The sequence below is a fragment of the Zingiber officinale genome, chromosome 10B (genome assembly GCF_018446385.1).
Source record: "Zingiber officinale cultivar Zhangliang chromosome 10B, Zo_v1.1, whole genome shotgun sequence".
Taxonomy (NCBI): domain Eukaryota; kingdom Viridiplantae; phylum Streptophyta; class Magnoliopsida; order Zingiberales; family Zingiberaceae; genus Zingiber; species Zingiber officinale.
In genome coordinates this window covers 54564572-54577654 of record NC_056005.1, presented here as the reverse complement: position 1 = coordinate 54577654, position 13083 = coordinate 54564572, and the positions used below count along the sequence as shown (strand labels likewise).

General features: G+C 41.2%; 1 protein-coding gene across 11 annotated transcripts; it reads right to left on the bottom strand.

The window, feature by feature from the left end:
- Positions 1 to 2257: 2257 nt before the first annotated feature.
- LOC122029958 lies at positions 2258 to 5180 on the bottom strand. Of its 11 annotated transcripts, none has more exons than XR_006125260.1 (5): positions 4219 to 5180; positions 3619 to 3900; positions 2740 to 3463; positions 2445 to 2609; positions 2258 to 2314 (listed from the first exon to the last, which is right to left on the bottom strand). XR_006125260.1 is itself a non-coding variant. In XM_042589103.1 (2 exons), the coding sequence occupies exons 1-2, from the start codon at positions 4963 to 4965 to the stop codon at positions 3704 to 3706; spliced, it is 411 nt and encodes a 136-aa protein (XP_042445037.1). In that variant the 5' UTR covers positions 4966 to 5180; the 3' UTR covers positions 3405 to 3703. The 11 variants fall into 11 exon arrangements, 1 of the variants encoding a protein (XP_042445037.1); XR_006125258.1 differs by having other exon boundaries at positions 2445 to 3463; positions 4219 to 4608; positions 4752 to 5180; XR_006125259.1 differs by having other exon boundaries at positions 2445 to 3463; positions 4188 to 5180.
- Positions 5181 to 13083: the final 7903 nt, after the last annotated feature.

The following is a 13083-nucleotide window of genomic DNA, read 5'->3' as shown; positions in this document are numbered from 1 at the left end:
AGTTGTCATCAAAGAGGGAATGTAACCTCCATGAGGTGGCACTCACTAGTAACTCCTATGAGGAGGTGACAACCATGATGATGGAATAACATCATTGGTCCATATCAATGCCAACTCACCAATGAGGTGGCATAAAGTCAAGTCAAACTTGACTTTTAATCTTCCTCTCAAGTCAAGTCAAACTTGACCAAATCTTCCATGGTTGATCGAATCCAACCATTTGATTCAAACTAACTTAATATAATGAATTTAATTCATTTAATTAATTGATTCAATGAGTCAAAATCTAAATTAGACTCATTGAACACATGAATCAACTGAGTCAAACTCGTTAGCCCAATTAGGATTACTCTTAATCCAATTTGATTCATCAAATGAATCTAATCCTCTTGGTTCATCATATGAACCTAATCTCCATCTAATTGTCCTAAGTGTGTGACCCTAGGTTCTTGTAACGTTGGCAATGCCCTAAACCCATTTAGGAGCATAAGTCGGTATCTAGCAACACATCATTACTACCCAAGTTACAAGAATGTGAGATCCGACATCACCTTGACTACTAATTGTCCTCACAATATATGACATTGTCCTTCTATCCAGACATCTAGATTGATCAATATGAGGCATGTCAGGTCATCCTCTAATCAATCTAAATCTTGAACTCAGTAGACTCACTCGATCAAATGAGCTCAACATCTAATGTTGACTCATTTGGGCATAACTACCACACGGGTCTCACTCTATCAAGAATACCGATGTCTTCGCCTCATACGAATGAGATCATCTACATCATCACCATCCATACAATGTTATATACCCGATGTCGCCTTTTAATACCCATTCCGGGTGACGTTTAATTAAACCAAAGTACTCTCATGTAGGGATCCATGGTGACTTCGGACTAATAATCATTGTAGCCACATGAGAGTATATGACACTCATATAACGATCCATGATATCTCATGGTGGGTCATTCAAGATTACATTCTCCAATGTATACCCATGTGACTTCAACCTACTACAAACATCTTCATGACATGTTTCACTGTTCTTTATTTTTCACGGCGACGATGTCTTGTTTTCCATTTTAGACATCGGGTTAAAACCGTGTAGTCATTAACGACACCTTCGGTAACGGTTATTAGGTGTAGTAACAGTATCGGTAATAATTCCGACACGTACACTGTATTAAACGATATTATCAGTATAATAACACCGGTGGCGGTAAAATGCATGTAATATTACTTTAACACTGGTTTACGATGGAACCATATGATATTTTTTAACAACACAAATTTGATTTTAAAACCGACAATAACAAAAAAAAATACACATTCACAAATTGTACAAATATTCTTCATTCAATAATATCCATAAAATACACAAATATTCACAAATTATATAAATAATCTTCTTACCAAACATTCTTTTTACATCAAAAGCTAGCTAATAGATATCAAAAAATATAACATACTATAACACATCAAGGTCTTCAATGTAATCTAGTACCAGCATTCAAACCCAGCCCATCAATTTCATCAATTTCAACTTTATTGAGATTTGTACGTATAAACACATAATAATATATTAGTAAATCAAGACCAAAAATCATAGTTGAAAAAGTAGTAAGAGCACCAGGTAACAGGATGACTAATTTGAATGCTTAAAAAGAGACCTATTCATCATTTATCTCAACCACATCAATGCTTACTTCAATGCTTGCAATAAGGATCTTCAGTGATTCACAAGGTATCAAAAGATAACTAGGTCCATGCTCTTAGAGAGAACCATACAAAACAAAATGAAAGGTTTTGAACATAAAAAAAAAAAATGTTAGTCATGCCAAGACTGAGATCACTCATCTATCTATCATTTCAACCTAATAAATTAGTTACTTTGGTTTTACAAAGTCTCCCAATTGTGTAGGAAGATCACAGAAGAATATTCAACTAGACAGCAATGGATCCAACATAAAAAATTGTGCAAAAACTAATAAATAATAATAAGGGTTACAAATCACTCCTACACAATCAGCACTACACTTGCTTCCAACTAAGAGAGCCTATAATTAAACAATCAAAAGTGTACCAATAATTCTCCTTTCTGATAAATAGCTGTAATAATAAATCAAAAGCATAGCATGTTGTGCTCATATAGCTAACAATAAAAGTGAAACAAAAAAATATAGCTCTTGGGAATTAACTGACACGTATGGTAAACATGACCACCAAATCAAAGATGAAGTGTGTGAAAAATACCTTTGGTTTCTCTTCCTCCTTTGGTTTCAGTAGCTCTTCCTTTGAAATAGCTTTCCCTGCAGAAAATAATTCAGTCACTCAGCAGTCAGAAACATGCAAATATAAAACTACAAAACCGGTAGAATCTGGGCTTCCAAATGTACATGAAAAAATTTCAAATTCAATGCTGTGTCAGAGAACTCAAACCTTTTGCATCACGATATACTGGTTCTGCACTTTTACCACTCAAACTAGGATCCAAGGATGCAAATCTGGGACAAAAAAACAAAGAATAGTGAACATATATATACCAGTCGTGAAGGCATACTCAGCCGATGTCGTATCCTTTTCCCAGTCCTTCCATCTGTGTATCTGCCCAAGAGAAGATTATCAATGCAAAGTGGATACTGCAACAGCTAAACTAAATCATCCTCAGGCAATGCTATGGAATTATTCAGAATGATACATAATGTAATCCACTACTCTGTCACTGCAGATTCACCTTTGCTCTTCCAAGGACCATTATAAGAGCACTATTTACCACATGAAACTCAGCCAAAAAGAAGATCAGAATGTGCAACTGGTGCAAGCCTGTGGCAGTAAACTAATGCAACCATGTCTCTGTGCATCTTCCTTCCCAAAAAATATCCTCTAGCTCCAACACCACGAAAACAGTGACATCTTCTCGCGATGTTGCCTACCATCAGCTCATCCAAACTCAAGAAATCCAATAAGATAAAGGGGCAGAAAAAGGAGAAAGCATGATGCTCATGGGATCACGAAGTATGGAATTGGATGTGTATGCTTATCGTCCAGCTGAACCTATTGTTTTCGCAAGGAATAGGATGACTTTAGGGACCACTTACTTTCTGGTGCATTTTTCTCAAAGTACTCATTTATGTTGAGTGGTGAGTTCCACCAGCAGTCTGAAGATGCCCTGGTTCTCATGTTCATGAGATAATAGTGGCACAAGCTGCCTCTTTCTGGGGCATCTCTACTCCCACCCACCCATGGCAGAGACAGATTATGCTGGCTTGGATGGAGCCACTAAGGAGAGGGGCATACATTACATCTTTAAGAATGTTATCATCATCTCTGTGAAACCATTTCCTAGGATCAACATGGAAAAGGTATGATCTTGCTTTTTTTTTGTTTTTTGTTTTTTTGATCTGTCTGCTGTCCAGTGACCTACTTGCAAGAATGGAAAAATCAGATGAAATCCGTACCTGCATTATTTAAACAGCACATTCAATATTTTGCATTATCTGTGAAATCTCACCTCATTGGCACTGATGTGAAATTGTTTGATGAGAGGACTAAACTCACATAAGCAATCAACAAGTATGGGGGAGATAATTGAGAGAATGTGGACTAAACTCACATAAGCAATCAACAAGTATGGGGGAGATGATTGAGAGAATGTTTTGGAGGTCCCACTGGGAATCACCACCGTTGTATACTTTAAGCTAAATCAGTGCACCCAATCCACAAAATGAGGCAGTGGACAGCTCCTTTTCCTCTGGTTTTCTTTCTCTTTTACTTGACGTCGCAAGCTTGCAGATGCTTCCTCCCTGGATAAAACTTGCCCAAAGTTGAATGTTCTGGCCGCATCCCTTAAGCTCGAATTGGCCTTCAGATTCCCAAAGTTGCAACTGGTGCAAGCCTGTGGCCGGTGTGGCCATACATAAAGAAAGCAACAGTTAAACAAAAAACAATTGACTAATCAACTTAACAACAATCAAATAAAACCTAACTATGCATAAAAGCTAAACATGTATCACATTGTCACCCTATGATACAAGATTAACAATCATACATAAATAAAACTAAACAAAGTAAAGCTAAACACTCCACATGTATCATAAGGAAATAACACATAGATTAAACACAAAAGTAAACTAACAACTAAACATGAAACATTCAATAGGAAAATAAACTAACTATCCAAACCACTATTCCGCGATCAACTCCAATCGACTACCTCCTTTGTCACAAGGGGGCCCGGAGATGGAACCAGCAACGCCGGTGGACAGCAATACAGATGACTAAACTGATCCCGGACAATGATACATAATGGCTGGTTCTTCCCGCAGTTAAACACTTCAGTGAAGAGCAACAGATTACACAAAAATTACTGTCCTCACCCTCTGATCTACTGATTCCACCAACACAAACTACGCGAAGTTGAATAGCAGAGAGATGAAATGAAGCTTGCTGCCAGAATTGAAGATTGAAGTTGCTGGGATCATGCCAGCATTCGCAACCACGTTCGTGGAAGTCCACAACAGCCTCAGTGTTGGATTTCAGTAAGGCTTCACCAGAGAAGATGTTCAAGGCCAGCTCCGTCCTCCTTTGAGTTTCCCTGCTCTCGCTACCACGTCGGCAAGGGATTTCAGACTTGGTCAAATCAGAGATGAGGGAATCCTCCGGCGCAACCACGCCGGTGAAAACCCTAATTAAATCCGCCGCCTGTTGATGGATAATTCGGGGAAAATGGAGAAGAGGTATCCTCACCGGAGTAAATGCTGAAGGCCAGCTTCGTCCTCCTCTGAGTTGCCCTTCTCAAACGCCGTCGGAGTTGCTGTTGTCGCCGCTTGGAGCAGATCACGAGAAGGCGGATTTGGGGGCGTCGGTCATGCGAGAGAGGAAAAAAAAGAAAGAAAAATGAAGAGGAGAGACAAAGCCCGTGCCAATTTTTGCTTCTAGGCACTGTGCCGATTAAAGGCATTGTAGCTTCTCAATGCCGATTAGGGACATGGTCAAGGCCGGTGTGGCCATACATAGCCGGGTGTCGGAGGCGTTGGCGCCGATGCGGACTGTGCGGCTGACCCGGGACAGGGGACGAGACGCGGCGACGATGCGGCGGCTGCTGGCGGTGGAGGGGGGCCTGGCGGTGTGCCCGGAGGGGACGACGTGCCGGGAGCCGTACCTGCTGCGGTTCAGCCCGCTCTTCGGAGGAGGTGGTGCCGGTGGCTCTGGACGCGCGGGTCGGAATGCTGTACGCTACCAAGGCCTCTCTTCTCAACCAAATGGAGGAGTTGGAGGAGATGCGGTGTGGTTGGACGGAGAAGCAAGTTCGTCGTGTCTTGATCCTAATCGGGAGAGGATCTAGGAAGGGGGGACGAGGGAGATGAGGTTGAGAGAGATGGTCGGAGGTTTAGGTTTAGGCTGAGAGAGATGGTCGGATGGTCGGAGGTTTAGGTTATCACGAGAGAGATGTTGCGCGGAGGAAGGGCGGGATAAAGATTTAGGTTTGGAGGGAATTCACAGTGTGCAGATTTTGGCTTGTGGGGAAAAATTAAAATGTTATTTGGGTTCATTAACATCGGATTTTAAAAACCGATGTTAAAATCGGTGTCCATTAACCAAAAAAAGGGCGCTCATAGATATCACCTAAAAAATCGATGTCTATGAGCTAAAATCTGCGCTCATAGACACCTGTTTTTAAAAAAACCGGTGTAAAATACTCAAAGACATCGGTTTTAGCCTAAAACCGTTGTTGTTCCACTGATGTCTATGAGCGATTTTGTTGTAGTGTTGATATCTCTATATCCATGACTTGTGAGATCAAGTCATCGAGCTGACCTACATGCTAGTCTTATTGCATTAACATTGTCCCTGAATATTAATACACAACTAGGAATGATTTAGAATAGTGTTCCCTATATCATCTCACTATCGATTCAACTAATCGATTGATATAGGTATGAACCTTCTACTCAAGGACGCTATTATACTTAGTCTATTTGGCACTAATACAAATAAGTATAATAACCAAACAAATGCCTTTATTAATATACAAGAATATGATACAATGAGTACATACAATCATCAGATGATTGGCTCTAGGGCTCTAACTAACAATCTCCCACTAGCACTAGTGCCAATCAGTATTGGCTCTAAGGCCTAATAACCTAGTGTGACCATCATGCTTTCTCTGTGCCAAAGCCTTGGTCAAGGGATCTGCGATGTTAGTCTCTGTAGGTACTCTGCAAATCTTCACATCTCCTCTATCGATAATCTCTCGAATGAGATGGAAGCGCCGTAGTATGTGCTTGGTCCGCTGGTGTGAGCGAGGTTCCTTCGCCTGTGCTATAGCTCCATTGTTGTCACAATAGAGCTCAACTGGGTCAGCGATCCTAGGAACCACCCCAAGTTCAGTGATGAACTTCCGGATCCAAACTGCCTCCTTTGCTGCCTCTGATGCAGCAATATACTCGGCTTCTGTTGTAGAATCAGCTACTGTATCCTGCTACGAACTCTTCCAGCTGACAGCACCACCATTAATGCAAAATACGAACCCCGACTATGATCTATAGTCATCCTAGTCGGTCTGGAAGCTAGCATCACTGTAACCCTTTACAGCTAGCTCATCATTGCCTCCATATATCAAGAAATATTCTTTAGTCCTTCTTAAGTACTTAAGAATATTCTTGACCGCTATCCAGTGACTTTCACCTGGATCTGACTGGTATCTACTCGTCATGCTCAAAGCATACGAGACATCGTCAGTACATAGCATGGCGTGCATGATCGATCCTATGGCTGAGGCATAAAGGATCCGATCCATCCCCTCTCTCTCTCTATAAGAGGGACCTTGAGTCTTGAAAGACTCACGCCATGTGACATCGGCGAAATCCCTTCTTGGAGTTCTACCGTAAGAGTACCTTGTCAATGTATGTACTCGACTTAGGCCAAGCAATCTCTTAGATCTATCTCTATAGATTTGTATCCCTAGAATGCGGGATGCCTCACCTAAGTCCTTCATTGGCCAGGTCTTGACAGACTGAAGCATAGGGATGTCCTTCCCAATGAGTAGTATGTCATCCACATACAATATGAGGAAGATAACTATATCCCCTACAACCTTCTTATAGACACAAGGTTCATCTTCGTTCTTGATGAAACCAAACTGTTTGATTGCATTATCAAATCGAAGATTCCAGCTCCGAGAAGCTTGCTTTAGTTCATAAATGGACCTATGCAGCTTGCATACTCTACTAGTATGCTGTGGATCTACAAAACCCTCAGGTTGTGTCATGTACACTTCCTCGAGCAGGTTTCCATTCAGAAACGCGATTTTGACATCCATCTGCCATATCTCATAGTCATGGTAGGCTGCAATAGCAAGCATGATCCGAATGGACTTAAACATCGCTACTGGAGAAAAGGTTTCATCATAGTCAATACCATGAATCTGCTTGAAACCTTTAGCTACCAAGCGACCCTTATAGATAAGTACATCCATGTCAGTCTTTCTCTTAAAGACCCACTTACACCCAATGGGGTTTACCTCTTCAAGTGGATCAACCAAAGTCCATACTTGGTTGGTGTACATGGATTCCATCTCGGATCTCATGGCCTCTAGCCATTTCTCGGAATCTGGTCTCATCACAGCTTCCTGATTGGTGGTAGGCTCATCCTCTATGAGCACAATGTCATCATGGCTGACGACGTAACCTATCGGACCTGCGAAGAGGTATGTCTACTTGAACCGTTGTTGTTCCTCAACTCCTTGTGGAACAACATCATCCACAACACTTTGTGATTCCATCAATTTCCATCGAGGCATCGGTGCTATTGTTCGCATCTTGAACTTCTTCAAGATCGAGCGCTCCACTTGTCTTTCTAGAAACAAAGTCCCTTTCTAGAAAGACCCGGTCTTCCACAACTATCTTGTGCTGACTGGGAATGTAGAAGTAATATCCCTTAGTTTCCTTGTGATATCCAATGAAATAGCATTTGTCGGATTTGGGTCCTAATTTGTCTGAGACTTGACGTCGTACGTAAGCCTCACAGCCCCAAATCCTCATGAAAGACACCTGGGCATCTCTCCCAGTCCATATCCTATATGGTGTCTTTATCACGGCCTTGGATGGAACTCGGTTGAGAATGAAAGCTGCCGTGTCTAGAGCATAGCCCCAAAGGTATGTCGGAAGATCTGTGTGACTAATCATAGATCGTGCCATATTTAATAGGGTACGATTCCTCCTTTCGGATACACCATTTCACTGTGGTGTTCCAGGAGGAGTGAGTTGGGATAGAATCTCACACTCAGCTAAATAGTCATGAAACTCATGGCTTAAGTATTCACCACCTCGATCTGATCGAAGTATATTAATACTCTTGCCAAGCTGGTTCTGTACTTCATTCTTGAATTCTTTGAACTTTTCAAAGGATTCGGACTTATGTGTCATCAAGTACACATAACCATATCTACTGAAGTCATCAGTAAATGTGATGAAGTATCTATAACCGCCTCTAGCAGCGACATTGAAAGGGCCACATACATCACTATGTATGAGTCCTAACAAATCAGTCGCTCTCTCGCTGTGCCCACTAAAGGGAGTCTTGGTCATCTTGCCTCGTAGGCATGACTCGCATATCTCATATGATTCAAAATCAAATGAGTCCAGCAAACCATCCTTATGGAGCTGGGATATTTATATGACCTAAGCGACAGTGCCAGAGGTAGGTTTGGTTCATGTCATTTGACTTGAACCGCTTGGTATTTATGTTATAGATAGGGCTCTCAAGGTCTAGAATATAGAGTCCGTTTATTAGAGGTGCACTACAATAGAACATATCGTTTAAATAGACAGAATAACATTTGTTCTTTATTATAAACGAAAATCCTTTCTTGTCCAAACAAGAAACTGAAATTATGTTCTTAGTCAAGGCACATAACAACAATCATCTAATTCTAGTACAAGCCCGGAGGGCAGAGATAGATGGTAAGTTCCTACACAGCAACTACAGCAACCCGTGCTCCATTGCCTAATCGTAGGTCTATCTCGCCTTTGTCAATGCTCTGCTACTCGGTGCTTGTACATTAGTACAAATGTGCGAAGCACATCTAATACCCACGATGAAGAAATAGAGAGGTTGACTTCTATAACATTTATACCTGAAGTAGAAATCTTATTTCTCTTCTTGTTAAGATCTTCCGTATCCTGTGAAGTTCCTCTTCCAATGCCCTCCTTGTCCTTGATATAGTTGGCGAAGATGTTCAACCATATCATAAGCACACATCAACTCATGTTGCTTACGAAGCTCGAGTTCATGGTTGCGAGCATTAGACAGGACACATCTAATGCGTCATCTTGATGCTTCTTGTAAGCATCCGCGGCCACTCACGTGGCGGTGGCGGAGGAGCCTCCGGAATGGGTGCTCAGCGTAGCGATTTCACGTCGAGTGAGAACTATTCTCAGGTTCCTGTACCAGTCCAGGAAATTTGCTCCGTTGAGCTTGTCCTTCTTGAGGACAGAACGCAGGGAGAAAGAGTTCGTATTCGACGTCATGGTTATCTACAACAGAAAATTTGTAAAAATAAATATCATATTCTTTTAAAATCATCTAATTATGCCTTTAAATAAATGATGCTCCCACTGAATTCTATAATTCTTGTGGGACAAGATCCACATCATACTAACCCTTGAGTTAGCTTTGACTAATACGCCCAAGGCTTAGTATGATCGGTAGGTAACGATTACAAATTACATCTCTATGCAACTCTTGTTTATAAAATCAATATCCGCATTTATATTAAAACTTGAGTTAGCTTTGTCTAGTACGCCCGAGAGTTAATATAGATGTGATTTTGACCTATCTTTTTCAACCGTTGGAAGAATGCCTATAGTTGACTCGATCTAACCGAGCAACTAGGAATACTCAATCTAATTGAGTTTGTATTCACCCATGCGTTGATAGGCGGGACCAAGATTGTCCCTCCGTACCCTACCAAGATAATATGTATTGCTCTGCTTTGGCAGATTCAACAATACATGTGATCGAGGTAGTGATAGGTATCACGGCACGGTTAGGCATTTAGAGTTGGTTCGATCGAGATCTAATCTAATCGAAAAGGATGCATCTTGTGCATGACTTAGATCTAATCTAATCGCAAGGGTGCATCATGTGCACGACTTAGATCTAATCTAATCGTAAGGCACTAATTAATTAATTACTTATTAAACATGCATCATATACATAAGCAATTAACTAATTAATCTATTTGTGATTTAGTCATGGCCCTACTACGATCTTCTCAAGCCAATGAGAAGATCGAATGGTCAACCTAGGGTCAACAGCTTCTCCAAGCTCCTCCCTTTGACCACCTTGTGTTGCTCGTGCCCGCCTCGGAACTCCGTCTCGTGTGGACCCTCCACCGCTCCAATTTGTACATTACAATTTGAAACTCGAGTTACATTCGAGTCTAAATCTAATTTACAACCAGAATATATGAGAAAGGCACGACGCGCAATACAACACGCGCAAACACATAACGGCACGCAGGCCGTATTATGAATTACAACACAATCCAATCATATTGGGTTTTTGGGCCATGACTATCACAAAATTAATATATAATTCAAAATTATATATTTTCATAATTTTCTATAATTTTAAAATTAATTTTTACAATTTTTACGAGTAAAATTTCCCGGCGGTCCCGTTTAGCGGTTTCGGGCGCAATCGCGGAACGGATCCCCTTGCGGGGCCAGGGGCAGCGCCCCTACCCACGATCTAACCATCGCGAGGGTTCCTTTGCGATCCAACAGCGCCTAAACTCGCTGTCCCAAAACAATTTGGGACGAAACCTTTGAGAAGAATTTTCCCGGCGGTCCCGATTAGCGATTTCGGGCGCAATCGCGAAGCAAATCCCCTTGCGGGGTTAGGGGGAGTGCCCCTACCCACGATCTAACCATCGTGAGTTGCTCCTAAGCGATCCTACAGCGCCTTCGCTCGCTGTCCCAAACGGATTTGGGTCAAAACATCACCATTTTGAAATCTTTCCGGTAGTCGAAGCCTACAAGCCTAAACACTTGTGTTTCGATTACTCGAGAAAATACACATAAAAACCCAAAATCATAATTTTATAGAAAATTACAGAAACTTTAGTTTTCATAAAACCAAAACAAACTCGATTCGCCTTGCACGTGGCTCGATACCACTGTGGGTTTTTTGACCATGAAAACCGCTTGCGTCGCGAAAACCCCGAATCACCCAAAGCCGTAGATCCGTGCAAGGAAAACCGAACGAAATACAAATACGAGTTTCAAAAACTTTAGATCTACTCCTAGATCTATGTGTTGAGAACTTTACCCTTGTTGCGCGCCCTTTCGCGTTCCCGCTCGTCCAAGGAGTTGCCGGATCTCAAGACCGTCAAGCGTCGGTCCTCTAGAAGTATCCACACGAACACGTAGGTGGAGAAAACCTTACACAAAGGTGTGCTAGCACCTTGGTAAGATTCGGCCAAGCTAGGAGGAGAGGGAGAGGGAGAGCTTGAGGAAGAAGATGCAATAATAATCACTTGACTGAAAATGAATCCATTTTCCTTCAAATTGTGGCCGGCCACATTTCACAAATGTAACCCCCTCATTAATGCATTAAGTTGTCATCAAAGAGGGAATGTAACCTCCATGAGGTGGCACTCACTAGTAACTCCCATAAGGTGACAACCATGATGATGTGGAATAACATCATTGGTCCATATCAATGCCAACTCACCAATGAGGTGGCATAAAGTCAAGTCAAACTTGACTTTTAATCTTTCTCTCAAGTCAAGTCAAACTTGACCAAATCTCTTCCATGGTTGATCGAATCCAACCATTTGATTCAAGCCAACTTAATATAATGAATCTAATTCATTTAATTAAATTGATTCAATGAGTCAAAATCTAAATGAGTCAAAATCTAAATTAGACTCATTGAACACATGAATCAACTTGAGTCAAACTCAAGTTAGCCCAATTAGGATTACTCTTAATCCAATTTGATTCATCAAATGAATCTAATCCTCTTGGTTCATCATATGAACCTAATCTCCATCTAATTGTCCTAAGTGTGTGACCCTATAGGTTCATGTAACGTTGGCAATGCCCTAAACCCATTTAGGAGCATAAGTAATGAGCGGTATCTAGCAAAACATCATTACTACCCAAGTTACAAGAATGTCGAGATCCGACATCACCTTGTGACTACTAATTGTGACTCCTCACAATATATGACATTGTCCTTCTATCCTAGACATCTAGATTGATCAATATGAGGCATAGACCATGTCATCCTCTAATCAATCTAAATCTTGAACTCCAAGTAGACTCACTCGATCAAATGAGCTTAACATCTAATGTTGACTCATTTGGGCATGGTCATGCACTTAGTGGTCTCACTCTATCACGAATACCGATGTCGCTCCCGTCATATGGGAGGGATAGATCCCATCTACATCACTCACATCCCTCTACATAATTCGTTATATACTCAGTAATCGCCTTTATAGTCCACCCAGTTATGGGTGACGTTTGACGAAACCAAAGTACATAACTCCTTATGTAGGGATCCATGGTGACTTCAGGTCTAAGGACTAATAGTCATACTAATAGCCACATGAGAAAGTATATGACACTCATATAATGATCCATGATACTTTCTCATGGCGGGTCATTCAGTATACATTCTCCAATGTATACCCATGTGTCAGCTTGATATCTCTATATCCATGACTTGTGAGATCAAGTCATCGAGCTGACTTACATGCTAGTCTTATTGCATTAACATTGTCCCTGAATGTTAATACACAACTAGGAATGATTTAGAGTAGTGTTCCCTATATCATCTCACTATCGATTCAACTAATCGATTGATATAGGTATGAACCTTCTACTCAATGACGCTATTATACTTAGTCTATTTGGCACTAATACATATAAGTATAATAACCAAACAAATGCCTTTATTAATATACAAGAATATGATACAATGAGTCCATACAATCATCAAATGATTGGCTCTAGGGCTCTAACTAACAGACAACACCACCCGAACCACTTCTTTGCCTCCA

What these genes read in the sequence shown, in the direction of transcription:
- LOC122029958 (XM_042589103.1), bottom strand. Translation starts at nt 4,965, where the DNA reads ATGCCTTTAATCGGCACAGTGCCTAGAAGCAAAAATTGGCACGGGCTT. An exon ending in GGCCTTCAGCATTTACTCCG is followed by an intron (nt 3,901 to 4,751) that starts GTGAGGATACCT and finishes CACCGGCCACAG; the next exon opens with GCTTGCACCAGTTGCAACTT.